General features: G+C 33.0%; 1 protein-coding gene across 7 annotated transcripts in view; it reads left to right on the forward strand.

Moving 5' to 3' along the window:
- Positions 1 to 22,104, forward strand: part of LOC122536937 (chitin synthase chs-2) — a 43,090-nt gene that overhangs the window by 13,307 nt on the left and 7,679 nt on the right. For 3 of the 7 annotated variants that reach the window (XM_043669757.1, XM_043669730.1, XM_043669739.1), the window contains exons 2-16: positions 2,595 to 2,708; positions 3,438 to 3,682; positions 7,145 to 7,438; positions 8,383 to 8,592; positions 9,267 to 9,611; positions 11,823 to 12,214; positions 13,762 to 14,029; positions 14,736 to 14,998; positions 15,099 to 15,309; positions 15,419 to 15,666; positions 15,861 to 16,053; positions 16,130 to 16,284; positions 18,173 to 18,478; positions 20,562 to 20,809; positions 21,335 to 21,647. In XM_043669757.1, the coding sequence (XP_043525692.1) occupies positions 2,596 to 2,708; positions 3,438 to 3,682; positions 7,145 to 7,438; positions 8,383 to 8,592; positions 9,267 to 9,611; positions 11,823 to 12,214; positions 13,762 to 14,029; positions 14,736 to 14,998; positions 15,099 to 15,309; positions 15,419 to 15,666; positions 15,861 to 16,053; positions 16,130 to 16,284; positions 18,173 to 18,478; positions 20,562 to 20,809; positions 21,335 to 21,647 (3,804 nt within the window). In that variant the 5' untranslated portion in view covers position 2,595. Of the gene's footprint in view, positions 1 to 2,594; positions 2,709 to 3,437; positions 3,683 to 7,144; positions 7,439 to 8,382; positions 8,593 to 9,266; positions 9,612 to 11,822; positions 12,215 to 13,761; positions 14,030 to 14,735; positions 14,999 to 15,098; positions 15,310 to 15,418; positions 15,667 to 15,860; positions 16,054 to 16,129; positions 16,285 to 18,172; positions 18,479 to 19,153; positions 19,460 to 20,561; positions 20,810 to 21,334; positions 21,648 to 22,104 lie in introns of all 7 variants that reach the window. The other 4 variants (XM_043669748.1, XM_043669782.1, XM_043669773.1 and 1 more) reach the window with 2 other exon arrangements.

Raw genomic sequence — 22,104 nt, forward strand, 5'->3', positions numbered from 1 at the left:
ACGAACGAATCCGTGACGTGCCTCGAGGGCAGCAACCGACACGGCGAGTTGCAGTGGACGTCCTTGCTACGTTATCTTTCACGGTTCGTTCCCTTTCACTTTCAGTGTCCAGGAACCAGAAAGCCCAGACCTCCACGAACAAAGATATACGCCTCCGCCTTCGCGTTGTCCATGCGAGATTGAAACACGCCAAGAGAGCACGAGCCAGATCTTTCCACCTCTCCGCCTCACTCCCCACGACGTCCTCACCGAGACTTCTTCTTTCATTCTGCCCTATTTCGTCTCTTAATAGCGGTTGCTTCTTCTGGCAAACCGATAATTATACTGTACATCTCGCTGCGCCACAGGTAAGGTACACTTACCAAACGACGCGTGACGTTCTCATGTCCGATTTTCCGTGATCGTGATGGAGAAGTTACTGGTAACATATGTCGCACGATATCTCGACGACGATGGGACTCTGGATGGAGGGAAGACTGTGTTTCATTTCGATTTAACGAACCGAGTGTGAACGATGATTTTTGTTTTCATAGATCAATAGGGGACAACTAATTTAATTTTGCTAATCGTATTTAATGAAATTGTATTTGCTTTGTTTCGTTGAAAAGTATCGCAAATTCGGAGGGACGAAAGAATTTCTTGTTTTTCAATTTTTGCGAAGACGTTAGGGATCCCTTTGTTTGTTGGGAAGAGGAAGATTAGGTGATTTGGTATTTCATTTTGAAGGAAAGTTTGCCAATTCTTAATCGTTGTAAAGCGTTTCCAACAGAAATGGTTTTTTATTTCAACGTGAACTTTCGTTTCCGGTGTCAGATTTTATTCTCAGATTCGATGAAAATTGAAAGTGTATGTTATAAACTGTCTTCTCACCAAGAGACCAAGATGATTACACTCCTAGAAAGGTCTAATCTTCTGTTCTTTTACTAATATCATGACAACACGAGTGATAGACATTCCATCGAGGCAACAAACCGGATAGTTGCAGAAACTTCTTATTCCGGTTTCAATGAATCACTAATTAGTTCGCGAGGAGACCCTTTCGCAAGTGTGCTCGCGCACAGTTCATACAGGCGAATTTTTCTCGCGGAAAACGCAGCTACGTAAAACGTAGAATTCATAGAGTAAAAAAACGTGGTGGAAAATATAGAAAGTCGGTTACCGACTAATCCGTTACGCAGCGTTTACTTCATCGTTCACATTTATTTCGATATTTACTCGATATCCGACATTTACTCGGTGAATTTGAACGTCGATAGACTATCGAATATCGCGGTAATTCGTCTCGTTTCACCAAGAATTCTTATATATTTTTTTTTTTCTTTTTTTCGATCGTTACGCGATGTTTGCAGCGGAGCGGTTTCTTTTCATTGACCAACTTTCTTCTTTAATACGCGTGCTCTACTTTATAGTTCCTCTTTTCTATAAGCTGTACATTATAGTCTGTGGCTCGTGAAAGTATTTCAGAACATTATGTTCATTATGTTCTGTGTTATATGAAATATTTTTACATTAGCTTCTACTGATAATAGCAACAGGTAGATTGCGGATTTTTATGAAAATTATAAAATTATAAAAATATTATTGAGAATGCAATTTAAAAAGTCGAGCTCTGATAAATTTTATACTTTTTTACATTATGAGCATTTTACGTGTGAAAATTTGCAGTCGTGACTACATTTATAAAATTTTAATTTAAAAAATTAAATTAATTTAAATTAAATTTAATTTAAAAAATTTAAAAGAAAAGTTAATTCAAAGCTACAGAATATTTACGGCAAACATATATTTGGTAAAAAATTAATACACCTATAATCGAGAAGATAATTATTAAATCTATAAAATATTCTTAATGCATTTGTATGCTTTTCAATTAATAATTAGTAATTAATATCTTGCGACGGATAACATATTATATTCGAAAAGAATGGAACAATCATTTATTTTAAAATGGAAATTCATTAGCTCAGCTATTTGAATGTGTAGAAAGCAATTTTTGAAGTACAGTTCACACTTCCTAATTCATTTGTTATTATTCGAAACAATTCACAGCGTTCACGCTTCACGCGGAATTATACACACAGGCAAAGACGTTTAATACCAGAGTTGCGTTAGCTTAGAACTTCAACTGACTATATGAATAATCATAAATTATACCTCCACTTTCTCCTCGAATGATAAATAACATTAGACGACAGTTTAAATAATCCTTCATTGGACAAACCTGTATTGTCCTCTCAAAGTGAAAGCAATTGCAAGTTACCAAATTTTTATTAAGATATTCAGATGTTTAATATTTCTATGATGCTTTCGACCTTATTGATCCACAAATTTTAATTTCGAATTCTTGTTCCCAATATCTTGTGATGTGGAAATTTTCGAATTGTCGTTTCGCTTAATTTTGGTAGTTTAGAGCTCATGAAAAAGATACGAACTCGTTTACGAGATTTCCAAATTGTTGTGACACTTAGGATTCATAAATTACAATTATCTAATTTGCAAGATCACGATTGTTATTCAAGCGAGAGCGTTATATATCGCCATTATTAATTTCTTGAAAGACACTTGGCCGTAACAGAAATATTTTTTACTTGCAGAATGTCAAAAAATCAGCAACCGAATGGAATGATACCAGGCGGTGACGCGGTGGTTGGCGCTGACGATTTTTCCGATGGTGAGAGTACTCCATTGACTCAGGACTATGGCGATAGGTATGTGGTAGAAGTGTCCTTAACCAAACAGCGAATGGTATTCGCAAACGTTTTATTTTTAACGGAGAGAGAAAGGGACAAACCAGGCTTGTTTTTCGTTCTTTGACTTGAACTTCCACGTGTTCTGAAAAAAGTTGTAAATGCCACCTCGATTTAATTTTCTCTCAACAGATGTTTCAATGAAACTGAATTAATTGCACAATTTTATTATTTATTATTATTATCAGAATAATAGAACTTTTCATTACAGTTTGTCTTTTGATGAAGTTACATGCATCTCAAAGTAATTACTTTCAAATTTAACATTCATCAAATATTCTAAATATTTATTAAAATTGCTATGCACAATGCTTCTTTTTTTTTAACAATATCGATCAAGTTCATCTTTCATTTCCATTGTTCTTTATCAAATATTATTTACATCACACTATGCATTACTTTTCTTATTTCATTTAAATAATTTATTAGAACCAAAGCGATCAATTGTTTCAACAAATCACACTTCTCTGTCGTACTAAAACAGTCTGTGTATTCTCAGTAATTTGAATCAATCGCTTAAACAAATTCGACTGAATCTAGTTGAATTAAAATACAACTTAAGACTTATTCTGAGGCTCACTCTGAAACTCTGAATTTCCTGTGACACAGTCAAAATGATTAATTGACATATCGACTCCAACCTGGAAACGTAGTTGGCTCGTTCGGATAACTGTCTTTTTTGATCTCTAGTCAAAGAACAGTCGTGGAGACGAAGGGATGGGACGTGTTCCGGAATCCACCGCCAAAGATCGATTCCGGCTCGATGGCGAATCAAAGGTGCCTCGAGGTGACGGTACAAATCACGAAGATGATTGTGTACCTGTTAGTATTTGTGATAGTCCTAGGGAGCGGCGTAGTTGCCAAAGGAACAATTCTATTTATGACGTCGCAGTTAAGAGCCAATCGAACGATCGTTTACTGCAACAGGAAGTTAGGTGAGTGATCGTTAAACTTCCGTACATACCATCGTTATCATCAGATATTCTTTCATTAATCTTTAGACTTTTAACGTCTCCAGGCGATTCGATATCTTGGCTTTCCTTCATTCGTGGATCGAAGGAAAGTTTTTTACGACTGGGGTTACATTTAATAACGTTTACATAAATATTTTATTTAATTGACATTTTGTATATAATTATTCACTTAATATTTTTGTGTGTAATTCATATAAATTCTTTCGATGGAATTTCTACGACTGGGTTACATTTAATAACGTTTACATAAATATTTTATTTAATTGACATTTTGTATATAATTATTCATTTAATATTTTTGTGTATAATTTATATAAATTCTTTCTACGACTGGGTTTACATAAATATTTTATTTAATTGACATTTTGTATATAATTATTCACTTAATATTTTTGTGTATAATTCATATAAATTCTTTCGATGGAATTTCTACGACTGGGTTACATTTAATAACGTTTACATAAATATTTTATTTAATTGGCATTTTGTATATAATTATTCATTTAATATTTTTGTGTATAATTTATATAAATTCATTCAATGGAATTTCTACGACTTGGTTAGATTTAATAACGTTTATATAAATATTTTATATATAATTTCAATTACAAATTCTTTCGATTTAATTCTATAACAAATGCTTTTTCTTGTAGCAAAATATTTTTATTTCGATCTAACGTTGTACGTTCCACGTTTTTCTTAATTTCATTCCAGATACTGTCTGGAAGTTATCAGTAGAGTAATACTAATCGAACTTAAAAGTAACTTAATGAAGCAGTGTAATATGAAAATAAGTTGTTGAAGTTGTTAATTCAACGAAGAACTAACATAAAGCTGATAGAAATGAAATTGAAGCGGTGCAGAATTAAAAGTTCCCTTTTATTTCAATCCATTTATATATCTGTGCAACAAATGGAATTAAAGTAACAGCATCGTAAAATTGATCGTTTATACGTTGCATTCGTATTTGCATCTGAATCGAACCATCGTTGCGCTCGATGGCCATGGTTTTGTAAACCACGTTACGTTTGTACAATGAATTTTCTCCAAATTGCTACAAAGTTTGTGCATTGAATCGTGCGTTTGATACAAAATGTAATTTGACGAGAATAATCCGGATCCGCGATGTGATCGTAACGCGTTATCTCCGCTTCTCTTCCCTCGATTTCCCTTCTTGTATTATATATATGATTATTGTATTATATTATATGATAAGCCAATCATCGTTTGGAAAACGACTGCTTTGTAGGATTATACGTATCATTCACTTTTTGTGTGTCTGTGATAGAGGATTTTGTAACAAATCTTCCGTAGATTTTTCTCTGTTCCTTTCTTTTGTTCCTTTTTTTTTTTTTATGTGAAATAGTAGAATTCTTTTAACTTCACTTTTAATTCTTTGATCACGCAATAATATAATGAAGAATTTAGCGTGAAAATATATGTATAATCGTTGAAAGTTTCAGTTCTAGTTTTTAATATTAACTCTGTTTAAATTGGTAATTATATCGCGGATTTAGGAGAAATTTAAAAATACAAATGATTTGTAAAAATACATCCTCGATTTATTTCTTTTACGCGAGTTTTACATTAACTGGTTCGTGTAAACGAAGTTCGGCTAAATGTTCTATTGTTTATGAAATGTTCAAAATAGAATAAATACTTATTTAACATGTTCGCTGCTATTCACCCCGCATTCTCTTATTTTTTTAAAATTGAATGGCTATTTGTGTTAGTGGCGAAGCGATTTTGCGATTTTTTGTTCAAAAGCACATTGCTCAATTTATGATTTACGGCTGAAACGGGTACTCTTGCAAGTAGATTGTTTTTTAAAAATTAGTTACGGAGATGACCATGAAACATCCACTAGCATTTTATCTACATTATGCAATTAGATGCCCATATGTGGCAAATTGTAAAGCTGTCATTGATGCAAAATTGACACCGCACGTGTTTCATCTGCATCTGTTTGAGCATCAAAGCGGCAAAACTTTCATAGAATGACGTAAAAAGTGGATTGTACTCGCAACACAGTTGCCGCGTATAACCGCGACGCCAGTCAAAGGAGAGAAAGTACGTGAAACCAGGCTGGAAGCACCGCGTAAGCGAGGCTGCCTTCTAGAAAATCGTGTTCGATTCTAGATAATGAAAGTTAATTAAAAATAAATCTTATAAGCTCCCCTTTTGACGTGAACATCGCTTTTTATAGTATACTATGACATTCTAGGAGTTACGACGACGAACGGTGTAGTGGATTCTTCATTTTGAAGAAAATAATGTTGGAATTTCATCGAATGGAAATAGTGATTTTAAAGAGAGAAGCTTTGGCCTTTTACTTGAAACTCGACTTCCTTTGAAAAATTTTAGATTAGATTCTTCATCAGTTATTTGTCATTTTAGCGTGTACAGTATATTTCTGTGTTAAATTTCCAAAATATGGATGATAACTTGGAATCACAGATTCTTTATACTTTTAAAAATCTCTCGGTACACTTTGAATTGCATTTTGGCTATTCCTGTTTTGGATAATAAGATTGAGTTTCCTCTTGAATCGAAATAAATACGCGATTAATGACTTCGAAACTATTAATTACATAATGTTTCGTAATTATTATTTGTTAAAATACACAATGTTTTGCAATATTGTTGATTTTATGTCACATTAGACGAGTGTAAAAATGTTGGTAACATATGGTAATGATATTATTTTAAATATCATTAGATAAATGCAAAAATGCTGGTAATATACATAATATCGTATCGTTCGTAAAATTTATATCGTATTGAAACGTAAGAAAGCAAGAGTAATTTATAAGGTATCAGAAAGTGAGTGGTAATAAGTATAGTGTAATAATAAATAATAACTAACATAGTGTAATAATAAATAGTCACTGACAATAAGTACTGTAATAAGTATAGTGTGATAATAAATAATAACTAACATAGTGTAATAACAAATAAACATTGACAATAAGTACTGTAATAAGTATAGTGTAATAATAAATAATAGCTAACATAGTGTAATAATAAATAGCAACTAACATAGTGTAATAATAAATAGTAATTAACAATAAGTACTGTAATAAGCATAGTGTAATAATAAATAATAGCTAACTTAGTGCAATAATAACTAGTCACTGACAATAAGTACTGTAATAAGTATAATATGATAATAAATAATAACTAACATAGTGTAATAACAAATAGTCATTGACAATAAGTACTGTAATAAGTATAATGTGATAATAAATAATAACTAACATAGTGTAATAATGAATAGTAACTAACAACAAGTACTGTAATAAGTATAGTGTAATAATAAATGGTGCTAACAGTAGTAACTAACAATATAGAAAAGTATTTTCTGCTGTTTTGTATAATTTCGCTTTAAATAGGTATGTTTCTTGAGCGATCACTCTGTCGCAGGTCGGGACAAGCAATGGATGGCAACGTTACCGGAAGAGGAGAGGATAGCGTGGATCTGGTGCATCATAATCGCGTTCGCGGTGCCAGAATTCGGCACGTTAATTCGCAGCATTAGGATATGCATCTTCAAGTCGTGGAAGAAACCACCGGTTTCCCACTTCCTTCTCGTCTTTCTCATGGAAACATTCCACGTGGCTGGTCTGGCTCTGATGTTTATGGCAGTGCTTCCTGAACTGGACGTTGTTAAAGGCGCGATGCTGACGAACTGCGTGTGCTTCGTACCTGGTTTACTAGGTAAGGGACCTCTGTGTTTTCAACTTCAATTTTCAACTTTGGAACTGGCGAAGCAACATTTTTCTCATGCGATCAGCGGAGTCGAGATCGATTTGGTTGCAAGATGCAAGAGAAAGTATGTATTTCGATTAACCAGAGACATCAGAGTGATCGTGATTCTGCATAGAAATTTTTTGGAGATTTGACAAGCTTACAGAGATTTTAAGAACTTTAGGGATGCTTAGAAACTTATTATAGATATAAAGATATCAGAATTTTGAGAGATTCAAACATTTAAGTACCTTTGACAATTTGAAGAATCTCTTAATTCCTTTCTAAGATTTTCAAACATTTTTGGGACATTAGAATTTTAAGAATCTTAACCATCTTGTGAATTTACAATATTTTGCAATATTTTTAGTTGAATGGTAAGTTGGCAGAATAATAGAGACTATAAATGGTTTCAGCCAGAGAGTATTATAATCAATTGGATATGACATTTCGAAAGTAACGTTACAATATCGTATTGACCTCACATTGTTGTTCAAATATTCAATTCTAGTGTCACAGAGTGAACGGTTTCAATCTCTCGACTATTAATTTGAAAGTTCGAAAGGTAATTTTGTAAAATGTTTGAACCGCAGAACTTGAGATTTTAATTTAAATTACAATTTCACGACGTCTATATCCTTAATAAACAGAAAATTTTATCAAGGCGAATGAAGTGTCTTAGAAAAAAATAAATAAATAATTCATCATTTGATCGATGATAGAATACATATGAAACATTTCAATTAATTATATTACGAAACAAAACAAAAAAATCTTCGCTTCCTGATATCGTATTTCAAAGAAATACTGAAATATATTTCAGGAAATCGTTTTCTTTTGAAGAGAATGCCGCAGGTTTCGATTTTCCAATTTTAATTGATGTCGGATTAAAAGAAGGCGTTTAACTGTTTAAGGGTTGCTCTCCCGCAATAAGAACAAAGACGAATCGAAGAGATTCGTTTTGGTGCTGATCGATATTGCAGCACTCGCTGCACAGGGAACAAGTTTCTTCCTTTGGCCATTGTTGGATAGTTCCCGGCCCTCATTATGGCTCATACCACCGTCTCTGTTCCTGGTTTCGTGCGGTTGGTGGGAAAATTATGTTTCAATGCAAAGTCCGATCGGTAAGTATCACGATATCAGTGACAGGTCATTAGGAAACTGTTGCCGAGCGCAGAATAAATTTGTAACGATCGAAGAATTTGACGAAAGTCAATCAGAAATCTCTCGAGCGAATCTCAATGCCGTTTCAATATTTGGGAATTAAATTAAATAAGTAGCACTCGAAACTTTCAGAGTGTCATCTTATTATTATAATTGGATAGAGAAATTTATGAGAAATTTTAAAGATGCGAAAGTGCACAGAACACGCGTTTATAGATATATAAAATATCTGAAGTACAATGCTCAATTATCTATCTAAAAATTATTCACTTTATAAAAACTACAAAAAGTAATCACACTCAAGATTCATGATGTTATAATTTATGAATGAAAATTATATAAATAAAAATTTTATAAAATTATATTTTAAATCAAAATGTAGTATATTTAAGAATAAATGAAATTGTAAAAAAATTTAACTTTTGAATAATTAATTTTAATATTAATTTGGAAGGAGGATTTAATAGTAAATAGTAAATTAATTTAATTATTTTAATTGAATTAAGTATTAACAGGACTTATTTATAGTTCCATGAAAATTGTAAAAACTATGGAAAAATTAATCCTACTTTTTTGCTGGCGAATTTTAATATTTTAATATCTCTCATCGATCGATTTTTATCATGTCCGTTAGGATTCGTCCGATCTCTTGGAAGGGTGAAGAAAGAAATGCGGCTGACGAGATACTTCACTTATATGTTTATTCCGCTTTGGAAAATTGTGGCGTTCATTATCTGCTCCATGTTGATATTGCACATCAAGGGGCAAACGGTTGGCCATTTGTTCACGATGTTGAGCGACGCTTTCGGGAGCCATGACATTATGGTGTCGGCGGTACGGTTCGATGCCACTGACAGAATCACCGACATCGCCGATATCTTGGAAATTGGTGATAAAGAACCTGTACCAGCGAGCACAGACACTCCTATATACGTCCTACTGTTGCAAATATTTGGTGCTTACTTCACATATGTATTCGGTAAGTATCTGCATTTAAATCTCAAGTAACATAACTGAGTCATAAATATAAATAGAATAATTGAAATAACTGAAATTTATTTATATAATATATTCTCCATGATGAAGAAATAAGTTAAAAAAATCCCAAAATTAAGTAATTTTGCCAACTCTACATTGTTATAGTATCCAATGGTTCAGTTATGGGTAAATGGTCAAACATTTGAAGATCTCGATCGAACTTCTTTTTATACAAAAATAAATTAAATAAATATTTTATATTTTATATGAAATAGAAACAAATTAAACGTACAGATATAAAGTGATTAAATTTTTATTGTCTTTTATATAAAATAGAAGTTTTATATTTTATATAAAAATAAATTAAACGCACAGATATAAAGTGATTAAATCTACACTCGTCTGCTTAAACATTTGGCAAATTGTCTAATTCTATACTAATTATTCAAACAGCGTAGAACTTTATCTCATTAAATGCACCCCTGGAGGCTAAATATATTTATCCAAACATACATTGTACAAATTTCAATTACAAGCTTGCATAGACGAAATTTTACATACCTCAATTTCGAAAGCTCGTAATTACTTTATCAATGTTTGAAATATCTTTTAAAGTTTACGTGCGGGTGCAAATTAATAAAGTTCTTGAAACGTTCTATCGTTTTACCAATTAACGAGTACCATTTACTTCGTCATTTCAATAACTCCAAAAAAAAAGAAGATATTTTGAAGAGAATTGACAACGCGACGTAAAGTCGAGATTACGAATTGAAGAATTTTTTTGAGCGAACGAATCTATGATGCACGTATTGGCGAAAACTCGAAATCTTATTATGTTGAAACAAAGTTTACAGTCTTGCCTATAAACAGGAAAAAAAGCGACGTTGAAAATAGAATTTCGCCTGTTTTATACTATGCGCCGATATAATATTGAGCGCACACCTGAATTGAATACCAACAAGTTCACGCTATTTATTCGCAAGACCATGCGTGTGGGATTTAAGATAGATTCAGCGTATGACATACTTTTGTTTCTTCACAGCTACTGTTAGAGTGGAAATTCATCGCTTACCAAGCTGATTTAGCATCCTTTAAAACTGATCATTAGATAATTTTATTACGTTATTATATGTACAGAATGTACATATAATAATAGAATCCAAGCTTATAGCTTGACTCAACAAAGATGATGCCAATTCGCGAAAAGTTATCAGTTTAATTGATAAGTTTCGAATTTTTTCGCCACAAATGAACAGTATCACGGGTTACTATTTAAAAATTGATTTTATTAATTATAAATTCACAAGATTAATAAATTTCAAAAGACGTAACGTATTCGTAGCTTTTATTTTCGACATCGGTAATTTTTGTCATTCCTGTATCTGAATAAATGGCACATAATCGCTTCGAACCAAAGGATGAAGTAGCTACGCGTAAATGAAAATCACGTGGAAAATTTATGTATGTATGTCACTTGGCAATGTAGAGTTTTTCGATATCACGCTGTTAAAAGAAGAAGAAGCAAGTTGGTAGCAAGATACAAAATAAATTTAACAAAACTTTTCGAGAAATAATAATGAAATTATGAAATATAGAAATAATGCGCACGAAAACTCTATATTTTATCCTTGTTTTCTAAGTCAACCATTCCTTCCTTCTACTTTCAACCTACAAACTACTCTTTCTCACCTAATTTTCTTAATTTCTTACTTATTTATATTAATTATCTTAAATTTAGTGACTATTTCTGCTTCTTTACTGCACTGTTTTTTTTTCTATTTCCGCTTTTAATAAGATTGGGTATTCCACGCTTTCTAACCTAATCTCCCTTTTCCTATTTCCTCTATTATTCGCTTACCTTCTACTTCCAACGATATTTACCTAATTATATCTCCACTACGGTACCTATTCTACCCTCTTTTGCCTTCATTTTTGGAATCTATTCCCTTTTATTTACCTTAGCTCTCTATTTTTTCGCATCTCTTTACCATACAAGCCCTCTAACCAAGTCCATATTTTATCCAAAAGTCAAAGTGAATTTAATTCGAAAAGCGTGTTATCGGATTATTTTTTAATTAACAGTCGAAAATGAAAAAGCGAAGAGTAGCGATTCAACGCGTTTCCCTTTAATTGTATACTGAAAAAAAGAAGAAAGAAAGAACGAAAAAGAAGCGGATATGAGAGAATAAACGGTGTATTTCGTTCGTTTCAGGTAAATTCGCGTGCAAAATTCTGATACAGGGTTTCAGTTATGCCTTCCCGGTGAATCTAACGATTCCGGTGTCCATATCCTTGTTGATTGCCGCCTGTGGCTTGAGAAACGATGATCCTTGCATATTTCAAGACACGATCCCGTATTATTTGTTCTACGAGTCGCCACCCTCGCATTTCCTCAACGATTTCGTGTCGAAGCAGTACGCTTGGGTATGGTTGCTGTGGCTGCTGTCGCAAACTTGGATCACCCTGCACGTCTGGACGCCGAAATGCGAGCGTCTCGCTGCCACGGAGAAACTGTTCGTCGTTCCAATGTATAATTCCCTGTTGATCGATCAATCAATGGGTCTGAACAGGAAGAGAGACGACCAACCGGAAGTGAAAGTCGAGGTAACTTATTTTAGAAACAGTTTCCTCAGCGAGCGGCTTATTTGCACGACGAAATTTCGATTGATCTCCCTTTAGCAGAGTTTTGGATTATCTTCTGTGTTGATACAATTGAAAAGTTGTTTTTTTTTTTTTTTGAAGAAAAGAGCTTATGAGTTTATACAGATATTTTCCAGTTAAGCAGTTAGTATGAAGCTTCTGTCAAAGTCGAGTGGACCATAGTCGAGATTTAAAGGATCTTTTTTTAACATTTACAATGAGTATTAGGAATTATTATAGTTTTATCTGTGAGTATTTTGTACTTTCGTTTATGTATACTTTCTTTGAATTCTTGGTACAAATAAGAATGACGTCTGACAAAAGAAACGTATTCTCTTGAGTATTTTTCTGAACAATGTAAAAATATCCTCGTCGGTCCTATAGTTATAAAATAAGAGCACGTGAGTATATATTCGCAATCTTAAATTAAATCTGTCTTCTTATTATTTTCGGGTCGGCAATCTAGTTTTGCCGAGCAAAATCGTTCTTCAACTGAGAGAACAGGCACGAGAATGAACTGACGTAAAAAGATGCTATAAAAAGTTTATTTAATAAAGTTGAAATAAATTCATATTGAAAATATGATAAGTTCAGATTGAAAATAATTTAAAAGTTATTCACAGTAAAAGTTATTCAAAAATATTCATTTGATGAAAAGGTAAAATCGTTAAATAATATGGTTTCAACATCTCGATTGTTTCTTACAGTTGTTTTATATTCGAAGATTGGAACAGAAGCAGAGCTCCAGAAAACGATTTTAATTCAGAAGAAAAATTTTCTACAGAAAAACGTGTCTGATAATCTCTCTATTTTATTCGTCCCTTGAATCGTAAACCTGTCTTCAATAATGTTTCATATATTCATGGAGTTATTACAAGAAGCTCTATCGACATGTGTTGAATATTCGGAGAATTTTTACTCCGTATCATGTAGAATAATCCGATATAAATTTCTGATACAAACCTTGTAGTCGAAAGAAATATGTATATTCTTATCTGTAGCAATTTCTTATAGTATATCTTTTACTTTCCATTCGAGAGTATTCTTACGTAGGTACTTATAAATAGATACTTATATCTACAATTTTATTTCTGAATAAAATAAAATAATATTATTAATAATATTAATAAAATAATAATATTAATATTTTATAATATTATTCTCTCCATTATATCGATTCTTTCGTCATGAAAGAACAAAACTTTGAGAAACTTTATGATACTTTAGGCTTTTCCTTTTTTTTCTTTTGTTTTTGAACTTCTATTAATGTAACTAGTTGCGAAAGTACTTTTTATGACCCGGAAAGTTATAACTCAGTTATAAAAATAAATTCTAATTCGCGTTATATCAACACCGTGCAAACTTTTAAAACATTGCACACCGTCAAAATATCGGACCAAACACATTTAGGAAACGAGCGACCGTGTAAGGAAGTTTTCCATAAGCCTGAGTGCTACCAGGGGCATAAAAATTTGCATAAAAATGTAAGAATTGTTCTTTTTGTCGGGCAGGATCTGGCGGAAATAGAGAAAGAAAAAGGTGACGGAGATTACGAGACTATATACGAGCAAACAGACGGCTCGACTACACCACCGTCGGCTGTGAAGAGCAGCGATCACGTAACACGGATATACGCCTGCGCGACAATGTGGCATGAGAACAAGGAAGAAATGATGGAGTTTTTGAAAAGTATCTTACGTTTAGACGAGGATCAGTGTGCCAGGCGTGTGGCCCAGAAGTATCTAAAAGTTGTCGATCCAGACTATTATGAATTTGAAAGTGAGTGTGCCCATTTGTATTATGATTTGTCTGATTATATTTATTTAATGGAGTGAAGCACTAGACAGTTAAAAAATTAAATTGAGCTTCTTTATTTAATAATGATGTTGCATTTTAATTTAGTAATACAAAGTGAAGTATGGTATTTTGCTTTCTCTCATAAATAATTGAGCGAAATATTTAGCATTATATCATAATATTGGCATTAATTCTATAGTATTTTGTAGTTTAATTTTAATATAATTTAATACAGTTTAATTTTTTAGTATTTTATAATTTAATTTTTTTAATATTTTATAGTCTAATTTTAATATAATTTAATATAGTTTAATATCTTAGTATTTTATAGTATTAATTATTATAGTATTGGTATTAATATAACATTATAATATTAATATGATATTAGTATTATAGTATTTAATCTATAGCAATTTAGTAGTTATTATAGTCTAATATTCTTCTCAATACCAATCATTTTTCGAGTCTCAGCCTCATTTTATAATAAGTAAATAATCTGATACTCCTTTCTCCATATAAAAAATATTCTCAAAATTCGTTATTACAGCAATTCGTATTTATATTGAAATAAATCTTCGGCTAACAATAAGAGAGCAGTCCTTCAGGAAACGTCTCTTGATTTCTTTTCAAAGAAACTCGAATTTAAGAATTCCAATTCGTTACGAGGTATTATTGCTCGTTGCTTTAGCTCACATCTTCTTCGACGACGCGTTTGAGCTGTCGGATCACGATGAGAACGAGTCGCAAGTGAACAGGTTCGTGAAATTGTTGGTGGGCACGTTGGACGAGGCTGCATCGGACGTTCATCAGACGCGGATGCACGTTAGGGCACCGAAAAAGTATCCAACGCCTTACGGCGGACGATTAGTCTGGACACTTCCTGGAAAAACGAAGATGATCGCCCACTTGAAAGACAAGAGCAAGATCCGCCACCGAAAACGTTGGAGCCAGGTGCGAGAATCAAAAATTCTAGAAAATTCGCGTCCTGCAGAGCAGATCCTTTTTTTTACTTTCGCTCGTAACGTCAAACTTTCCGAAACTGTCGTTCCAGGTGATGTACATGTATTATTTGTTGGGACACCGATTGATGGAGCTGCCAATTAGCGTAGACCGGAAGGAGGTGATCGCGGAAAACACTTATTTATTAACCCTCGACGGTGATATCGACTTCCAGCCAGCCGCTGTGAAATTGCTCGTCGACTTGATGAAGAAGAACAAAAACCTTGGCGCAGCTTGTGGTCGTATTCATCCAGTCGGATCGGGTGATTTTTTTTTTTTTAAACTTCTAGTTTATAAGTATAAGCAAGAATCAGATGTCAGAAATTTGGAGATGAAAGTTTCTGTTTTCATATCTTTTCTTTGCGACGTTAGGTCCTATGGTGTGGTATCAGATGTTCGAGTACGCTATTGGTCATTGGCTGCAAAAAGCGACAGAGCACATGATTGGCTGTGTACTTTGTAGTCCTGGTTGCTTTTCGCTGTTCAGAGGGAAAGCTCTGATGGACGACAACGTTATGAAGAAGTACACAACGAAGTCCGAGGAGGCCAGACATTACGTTCAATATGACCAAGGAGAGGATCGATGGCTTTGCACGCTTCTCTTGCAACGTGGTTACAGGGTAGGAGAAACCCCTAATCACATTATTGCAATTTTACGATATTTAATTCGTAATTGTGTCTAGCCCAATTTTAAAATTGAGATTCTAAAATAATACAAACGACGATCTTTTCCTTCTTAAATTAAATATTCAGTGAAACATTTTACAAATGTTTCCTAAATTTACTTAAATCGTGTGTTTTGTCAATGCTACAGGTCGAATACTCAGCAGCCAGCGATGCTTACACCCACGCACCCGAAGGTTTCAATGAATTTTACAATCAGCGTCGTCGATGGGTTCCCTCCACCATTGCCAATATCATGGATCTTTTAATGGATGCAAAACGAACGATCAAGATCAACGATAACATTTCTCTTCCCTACATCTCTTATCAAATTCTGCTCATGGGTTGGTTGGACGTTTCTTCGATTTCGTCTCACCTTGAAAATTACTGATTGATAGGTTGTCTGAATCTCATTTCCAGGTGGAACCATTTTAGGACCGGGTACGATTTTCCTCATGTTGGTCGGTGCCTTCGTCGCAGCCTTCAAGATCGACAACTGGACCAGCTTCTATTACAACATCATTCCTATCCTACTCTTCGTGATCGTATGTTTCACTTGTAAAGCGAACATTCAGGTAAGTATCCGTAATCGTGCTTGTCGTAAATGAAGAAAGGAATGTGACGAGCAGTTTCGAAATTCAATCAATCAATCCAATGTTAGCAAAATCATCGTTTTATTCGTCTACGAGATTAAATACGTGTTTTACTGCAATTTATTGTATACTCGATGACGACTTTCACATTTAAAATTAAAATTCAATAATTATTAGTAATTAAAATTCTTTTATTTAACAATGAAAAATATTCTTTTCAAAAATTTTTATTATTAACTCAATTTTGCATCCCACTGTATGCGTAAGTATATTTCGTTGCCATTGTATTTTCACGAAGGTTTGGAAATTACTTTGTTTAATTATATATATCTCAGTCATCGAGCGATGTGTCAAAATTAAAGGATCAACCAAAAATAGTCTCGTCGTGTTTCTTTCCATGTGCTCTTCACGTATTTGTTATACTCGATGACGACTTTCACATTTAAAATTAAAATTCAATAATTATTAGCAATTAAAATTCTTTTATTTAACAGTGAAAAATATCTTTCTCAAAAATTTTTATTATTGACTCAATTTTGCATCCCACTGTATGCGTAAGTGTATTTCGTTGCCACTGTATTTTCACGAATTACTTTATTTAATTACATATATCTCAGTCATTGAGCGATGTGTCAAAATTAAAGGATCAACCAAAAATAGTCTCGTCGTGTTTCTTTCCATGTGCTCTTCACGTATTTGTTATATTCGATGACGACTTTCACATTTAAAATTAAAATTCAATAATTATTAGCAATTAAAATTCTTTTATTTAACAGTGAAAAATATCTTTCTCAAAAATTTTTATTATTGACTCAATTTTGCATCCAACTGTATGCGTAAGTGTATTTCGTTGCCACTGTATTTTCACGAATTACTTTATTTAATTACATATATCTCAGTCATCGAGCGATGTGTCAAAATTAAAGGATCAACCAAAAATAGTCTCGTCGTGTTTCTTTCCATGTGCTCTTCACGTATTTGTTATACTCGATGACGACTTTCACATTTAAAATTAAAATTCAATAATTATTAGCAATTAAAATTCTTTTATTTAACAGTGAAAAATATCTTTCTCAAAAATTTTTATTATTGACTCAATTTTGCATCCCACTGTATGCGTAAGTGTATTTCGTTGCCACTGTATTTTCACGAATTACTTTATTTAATTACATATATCTCAGTCATCGAGCGATGTGTCAAAATTAAAGGATCAACCAAAAATAGTCTCGTCGTGTTTCTTTCCATGTGCTCTTCACGTATTTGTTATATTCGATGACGACTTTCACATTTAAAATTAAAATTCAATAATTATTAGCAATTAAAATTCTTTTATTTAACAGTGAAAAATATCTTTCTCAAAAATTTTTATTATTGACTCAATTTTGCATCCCACTGTATGCGTAAGTGTATTTCGTTGCCACTGTATTTTCACGAATTACTTTATTTAATTACATATATCTCAGTCATCGAGCGATGTGTCAAAATTAAAGGATCAACCAAAAATAGTCTCGTCGTGTTTCTTTCCATGTGCTCTTCACGTATTTGTTATACTCGATGACGACTTTCACATTTAAAATTAAAATTCAATAATTATTAGCAATTAAAATTCTTTTATTTAACAGTGAAAAATATCTTTCTCAAAAATTTTTATTATTGACTCAATTTTGCATCCCACTGTATGCGTAAGTGTATTTCGTTGCCACTGTATTTTCACGAATTACTTGTATTTAATTACATATATCTCAGTCATCGAGCGATGTGTCAAAATTAAAGGATCAATCAAAAATAGTCTCGTCGTGTTTCTTTTCCATGTACTCTTCGCGTATTTGTTGCTTTAACCGTCTTTTTTTTTTCTGTGTATGTCTTTCAGCTTTTGTGCGCGCAGATATTATCGACAGGATACGCGATGATAATGATGGCCGTGATCGTAGGTACGGCTCTCCAACTAGGAGAGGACGGTATCGGCTCGCCATCGGCTATATTCTTAATATCACTGTCCGGCTCCTTCTTCATAGCAGCCTGTTTGCATCCTCAAGAATTTTGGTGTGTCGTCCCTGGCATAATATACCTCCTTTCTATCCCCTCGATGTACCTCCTTCTGATCCTCTACTCGATTATAAACTTGAACGTCGTTTCGTGGGGAACTCGCGAGGTCCAAGTGAAAAAAACCAAAAAGGTTCGTTCGCTCTTTCCTCTGTTCTTCTACTTGGTCAGATTTTGCTTGTCACTTTCAAGGGACTGCAAATTTATCGCGATATCGTACACGTGATATGGTGGTGATGGTGGTGATGGTGGTAGATTGAAGAGTTTGAAATGATTCTCGAAGACGAGTGCTTTTAATCAATTTCAAGCCAGCTTACCGATAGCTTCATTGTCTGCACATGTACGTTCTAACTTGTTTATAATGAAATAGACACTGAGAGTGATATGTTGAAGATACGTATTATTATTATTAACGTTGGAAAAATATTTTTTTTTATCAATAGCAGTAGGATAGTAAATTTCGATTGAGAGAAAGAGATAGCACATATTCCCAATCGAACGTTTAAAAAAGAAATATTGATTATAGGATGTAAAGAAATGATACTTTAAAGTATTGAAACTCAAAATCAATTATATTTAGTAATATTCATCGATAAATGTATGAAAAGATTTATTTCGTCTAAAAAGGGTAAGGTGCTTCAAATTTCTGAATGCACTGGCGCGAAATGTCTAATTGGAAAAAATTACTGTGGCCACTAAATTCAAATAGATTGCTCCAGTATCTTCGACATACATCGCGGATATTTGTTACGAGATCGAACAAGAATGATCAGACTAATAACAGTTAATATTAACAATGGTGTGCTAGGTTTTCATGGCAGCGGCAATAAGTACTGTATACTGTATGCTGATGATCGCGGTGATCGTTGGGACAGCAATTAACGTGGTACAGGACGGTATACTATCGCCAACCGCGATATTTCTAGTGTTACTAATAAGTCAGATGTTTGTAACTGCGTTAATGCACCCCGCGGAGATGTATTGTTTAATATACAGCATCATATACTTCATCACCGTCCCATCTATGTATGTGCTGCTTATTATTTACTCGATCAGTAATCTGAATGACATCACATGGGGCACCAGGGAGGTGAAGACTAAGAAAACTGCTGCGGTAATTATCTGCTCACTCTTAACCAACTAATCTTCCTCTGCAAATTTACGCAAGTTCAAATCAAATGAAATAACTGCAGTTACTCTATTTCAGACATTTTATTTTAGTTTATTTCTGCATTTACTCTCTGCACTTTATATTTCTGTATTTTTTTTTTTTTTATAAAATTAATATCATACACCTTGAAACGAAAGAATTAGACGCGTGAATTCTGAAATTATGATCTATCGGTTCTTATCATCGATTCTTGATCTCTTTTAATTACACCTGCCTTGATTTTCGTTAATCTTCTTATTTACAGGAGTTAGAATGATTATTGACTATTCTCAGTGTGCACGCTGTAATCTCTAATCGAAGCGAATCAGTAAATTCAAATCCTTTTCATATCAAACGTCGATGGTATGGCTGACATTACGAGATTACGATTAAATCCCACTATCCGATCTATGTAATTTATCCGTACGTGCATATACATACATCAATCGTGCGAACTACACGAGTAAATTCTCTGAACTCGGTTCAGCTAAATACATTGCATTACGCGGATGATATTCAGTTGGGATAACAGAATTCTGAATGGTTTCTGTTGTGAAGATTAGTTATTAAGAAGTTATGTAGAAGTAACAAAGAAACTAGTAAATCGGTATTTTGAGATGCACCGTGAAAGTTTTAATTTTCGCGTTAATAAAAATTAAAGAATTTTTAAAATTTAATAAATTACTGTTTTTCAAACACGCAAGCAAACGAATTCTATTAATTTTCTACAATACTATTTTCCTATAAATGCAAACGTGTATCAAGGTGTCAATTTGATTTGTACATATTCAAAATCCACGAGTGAAAAATAATTGATATGTCGCGTTTGAACGTCCAAATATCTAACGAACATTCTTCTAAAAAGTTTCAAGGTGTAACACTTTCTGATGTTTGATATTACACTTGTAGATATAACGGTAATCACAACTAACGAATTAATAATACGCAATTAATATTTTTACCTGCTGTTGCCTCTTTTAAGAAAACAGTGCTCATATACTTTTCGTGCATGCAATCAAAATTAAAATAAGCTAACAAATGTATATTCGTCTCGCTAAATCGATAGGAACTTGAACAAGAGAAAAAGGAAGCCGAAGAGGCGAAACGGAAGGCGAAACAGAAATCTCTGCTGGGATTTCTTCAAAATGGCGTGGGCTCGAACGACGACGAGGAAGGATCGATAGAAATTTCCCTGGCCGGACTGTTCAAGTGTATGTTTTGCACTCATGGACAGACCTCGAACGAGAAACAGCAATTGGTCGCGATTGCTGAATCTCTGGAGCAAGTTGGCAAACGTCTGGAAGTCATTGAAAGGTTCTTTGATTTAACATCATCGTTAAAATATGCATCGATTAACTTCATTAATTATTTCGACGAATGAGTCTAAGAACTTTTTCGCGTTCCTTTCATATTTCTATTTCACTTCTTTGAATTGAATTCCTATATCTATTAATATATCTGACAGAATTCAGACAAACAAAATTCTTATCAATTTTCACGGCGAGTTAAAACTTTAAGTCCAGAGACTTAGTGGATTTTTATTTTGTGCGTGTTTTACGCGAAATATTAAATTATAAATAATAAATGAAAAGTTAATTATAAAATTAATAAACATTTTAATATTATCAATATTAAAATAATATTAAATAAATTAAATATTACTTTAATATTTATTATATTAATGTTATAATATTAGTTATAAAATTAGTAATAAAATATTAAATAAATTTAATATTATTTTAATATTTATTATATTAATATTATAATATTAGTTATAAAATTAACAATTAAATTACTATCATTAAAATTATATAATTTTGCTCTATTTGAATTTATTAGAGCCGTGGATCCTCATGGAGTGACAAGCCGGCGTCGTGCATCTTCCGTGGGCTCTCGAACAGCTGATCATTTAGGCGCTATTGGCGAAGATCCAGCGGAGGATCAGGACTGTCAAAGTGAAGCTGAAACGGTGACTAGTCAGAATACGGAAGGAAATCGCGAGGGTAGCAATTTCCTCAGCAGGCCTTACTGGTTGAGCGACGAGGGGCTCAAGAAAGGCGAAATCGATGTGCTTTCGCTACAAGAGGAACAATTTTGGAAGGATCTTCTGGAGAAGTATCTGTATCCTATAGACGAAGACAAGGCAGAGAAGGTAAAAAGTTTTAATTCGAACGTAGCCATTAGCAGATTCTGTAATTTGTATCTCTTTAAATTTGAAAAGAATTTTCGTTTATCTTCCCCTCTTTTTTTTCTTCTATAACTGATTGAATTTAGAGTTTTAATGGATTTGGAAGAGTTCTTTTTATTCGAAAATTTTGTTCACGTCTAGATTGTTCTGCGATAAAAGTTTTGAAGTACATACTGTGTAAACGAGTAGAATTACAAATTACTTGTAAGGCTAAGGTAGTATATTTGATATTTTATTTGTTAATGAAGTTTGGCAATATTTGTTAATTGAACATGTGCAATTAATGTCGAGGATGTATCACATTGGTGGAATTATTAATTTCATTTTCTTCATTTCAGTTTAATGAGTTTCATTTCAGTGTAGCTTTACTTGCAAACTGTAGAGTCTAAAATAATTTTCGTAGAATATTCGAATTAAGTAA

This window comes from Frieseomelitta varia, unplaced genomic scaffold (genome assembly GCF_011392965.1).
Source record: "Frieseomelitta varia isolate USP_RPSP 00005682 unplaced genomic scaffold, Fvar_1.2 scaffold_160, whole genome shotgun sequence".
Lineage (NCBI taxonomy): Eukaryota > Metazoa > Arthropoda > Insecta > Hymenoptera > Apidae > Frieseomelitta > Frieseomelitta varia.